General features: G+C 35.3%; 1 protein-coding gene across 1 annotated transcript in view; it reads right to left on the minus strand.

Moving 5' to 3' along the window:
- Nucleotides 1–3,743, minus strand: part of AQR (aquarius intron-binding spliceosomal factor) — a 118,092-nt gene that overhangs the window by 78,213 nt on the left and 36,136 nt on the right. The window contains exon 10 of the mRNA XM_011992691.1: nucleotides 1,560–1,624. Within this exon, the coding sequence (XP_011848081.1) occupies nucleotides 1,560–1,624 (65 nt within the window). The remainder of the gene's footprint in view (nucleotides 1–1,559; nucleotides 1,625–3,743) is intronic.

Below are 3,743 nucleotides of genomic sequence, written 5' to 3' on the forward strand. Positions count from 1 at the left end.
AGGAAGGAAGGAAGGAAGGAAGGAAGGAAGGAAGGAAGGAAGGAAGGAAGGAAATCTAGCACTAAAGGAATCTCACAGATCATCTTGTCCCGTAGTTTTCCAACAAAATCCTACATAAAATCCCATATGTACTGTGTGTAAGTTTAAAAGTGGAGTTGCTCTGAGAAAAAAGGAAGTACAAATTCCTATGTGGAGATTCCGGTTTCCTCTCCTCATGTTCCCCTACACCATAGCTTGCAAATCACTAATCTAATCAAATATCCTCATTTTATAGATGAAGTTATTGAGACCCTCAGAAGTTATAAATTAGTTACTGGCAAAGCTAGAATTTGAAAGATCTCATGAATGACTGCTAGTCCAATATGCTAATACTCATATCAAGAAACCACCTTACTTCTCCAGATAAGGAAGAGATTTTCTTTCAATTTCCCACATTAATGAGAAAGGAAAGGAAATCAATTCTGTATCTGAACTTGTCAGCAAATCCTGCGCGAAAGAGTACGAATTTTTTTTGTTTTTAAGAATCTTCATTTTAAAAAATTGAACACAGCAGCTATATTTTTCTTCGCAAACATTGGGCACATTTAGAAAAGTGAGATTATTTAAGGAGATAATTATAAACCCATGACTTCAGCCACTATAGAAAACTCTGTATGAGGGGTATTAAAGTATGACACAAAATAAATTGTCACTGCTAGACTCATGTTTAATAACTACACTACGTAATATTTTTTCTACACACAACAGCCCATGATAGATGAGTCAGTCATTTGAAAACCTCAAGGGCCAACTACTCGTGACTTCCTTCTCTAAGTGACACCCTGAAACAGGTGCAAAGTAAAACGAGTTTGAGGTGATAAAGAAGTACTTCATATAGACCAGGCACGGTGGCTCACACCTATAATCCCAAGCAATCCTCCTACTTGGGAGGCCAAGGTGGAAGGACTGCTTGAGCCCAGGAGTTTGAGACCAGCCTGGGCAATACAGTGAAACCCTGTCTCTACAAAAAACACAAAAATTAGCTGGGCGTGGTGGTGCCCAACTGTAGTCTAAGCTGCTCAGGAGTATGAGGTGGATCTGGAGGATCACTTGAGGCCTGGGAGGCGGAGCTTGCAGTGAGCCGAGACAGCGCCACTGCGTTCTAGCCTTGGTGACAGAGCAAGACCCTGTCTCAAAGGAAGGAAAAGAAGAAAAGAAGAAAAGAGAAGAGAAAAGAAGAGAAGAGAAAATAATTTTTTTAATTTTATTAGTGTATTTTTACTATATTTTATTGTAGTGTATTAACTTTTTATTAATGTATAATGTATATTAATGTATATCAATAAATAATGTATACTATATCATTATACAATACATGGGCGCCCAATATGTATTGTATTATTATACATATGTATAATATATATGTATACAATAAATAATACAATACATATGTATAATAAATATATACTACATATGTACTGAAAGAAAAGGAAAGAAAAAAAATACTTCATATATAGTCATATGCTTAATCTTGGACCCCCTAATGATTATATAACAAAAGGTCACTGTAGATTTCTTACCTCTAGATCAATCATAAGTTCAATGAATCTTTCACAGTAATGAACTTTGTCCATAGTGACAGGTTCTAGACATAAGAGAGAAAGCATGATAGAATTTTCTTACTAGGCCATTTTGCACGCTGTTTCTGAAAACCGGCAGTTATTTAATAACTTAAATAAAGTCATTTGTCTTTTGTTCACCAGAATTGGACTATGATCTAGAATGAGGATCTCACATATATGTATTTTTTAAGGTAGGTCTTACCCTGATACTTAGCTCTACAAATATGAGAAAATAAAAAATCTAGCTTGGGTCAGAAGCACATTTTAAAAATCAGGTTTGCAAAGACATTTTAAAAGTATTAATCTTTAAAAATCCGTATTTAATTAGATCTTGGAAAAACTTAGAGATATAAAAACTAGAAGGCAGTTTTATATCAGTTTTTGCTCCACTTTCCTCATTGTCTTTACATTCTAAACTTCTGAGAGTTTTCTCATATGTATAAACACACACACATGTGTATCTACACACACACCTTTAAACTGCACTGAAAACTAATTACAGAGATAATTTTTATGATTTTTTCCACTGTACATATATTACTTTAACATTAGAATGCCAATGACACAACGAACAATAAAAATACCTTCTAAATCACTAGCTTATTATATTACTATTTATGAGCATAATATACTATTTTTACAAACATTTATTTTTGTTTTTAAATAATTACAACCTTAGGGCATGAAATTCTTTCAGAGTACAAGCTTTTTTCCAATGCCAGGAAATGGTCTACCATTTTACCAACTAAAACCATCCTGTCAAGTTGGTTTCAATTAAAACAAAGATAATTTTAGGTTTCCTGTTGCTACTTAAAGACTTGTAGCAGTGACTAACACCCAGTGCCAGACCTATAGAAGGCATCCTACAAATGCTTACATAAAAATCCATTTATTTATCTGTAGTGTACAGGAAAACGGAAAGCTTAATGTAAAGCAAGAAATGCGAATACTTTTGTGTTTAACATATACAGAAATGTTAACTGGAACTTTTTCAGCTAGCATATGCCCATAATCCAAACCCTGAAATAACAGAAGTATAGAAATTATTAGCTGGAAAAGACCTTTGAGAGCATCTATTCTAGATCTTCATTTTCCAGGTAGAAAAACATGATCAGAGAAAATGACCTGATAAAGGTGTAAAGCTAGAATGGTTGGTTAGAACTGGAACCCAGGTTTTCTGAGACATACACATACAGTTGTTTAAAATAAAAATTTAAAGGAGCAATTTTTAAATTAAATCCATTCAAACCAATCTTTTGTTGCTATCTTTTGTTCTTGTAACCGTCAAAGGAAAACATTTTTTCCCAAACTAAAAGAGTGAGCAAATTCTGAATTCTGTATCTTTATTTATGTCTTGAGAAATTACTGGCAATGGCCTATTTAAAATTAGAAAACAATGCATGGTGCTCAAGTTCTGTGCCCTGGTGAATAAAGTTGCATGTTTTTACCATAGCTGGTCTACTGGGCATGTTGCCTAAGGCAGAAACCTTGGTATCCCAATTTCAGACACAAATATATCCTTATCATTTGTCTCTGCTACACTGTAACTTTTTTCCCCTTCTAACAGCAATCTTAACATCTCAGACTATCCTACACAGATTTTCAACAACTCATCTGGGCATTCCGTTTTTAATGACCCTATTTTAAAAGGAAACTACAATCCTTCTTAAAATCTTTGAAAAATTAGCCTTCTGTTTCCTAAGTATATAATCCATCTATCTTCATACCCATTCTGAACTGGCAAATTATTGTCACCATCCTGTTAGTTCCTTTGCCAGCAAGCTGACAAGTTTTGATAAAAACTCAAGACTAAGAAATGATGTTTTCTAGCCAGGCGCAGTGGCTCACACCTGTAACCCCAGCACTTTGGGAGGCTGAGGAGGATCACTTGAGGTCAGGAGTCCAAGACCAGCCTGGCCAACATGGTGAAACTCCATATCTACTAAGAATACAAAAATTAGCCGGACATGGTGGTGTGCACCTGCAGTACCAGCTACTCGGGAGGCTGAGGCAGGAGAATCACTTGGACCCAGGAGGCAGATGTTGCAGTGAGCTGAGTTTGCACCACTGCACTCCAGCCTGGGAGACAGAATGAAACTCCATCTCAAAAAAAAAAAAAAAAAAAAAAGTTGTTTTCTGACA

Source organism: Mandrillus leucophaeus, unplaced genomic scaffold, assembly GCF_000951045.1.
Source record: "Mandrillus leucophaeus isolate KB7577 unplaced genomic scaffold, Mleu.le_1.0 Scaffold417, whole genome shotgun sequence".
Classification (NCBI taxonomy): Eukaryota; Metazoa; Chordata; class Mammalia; order Primates; family Cercopithecidae; genus Mandrillus; species Mandrillus leucophaeus.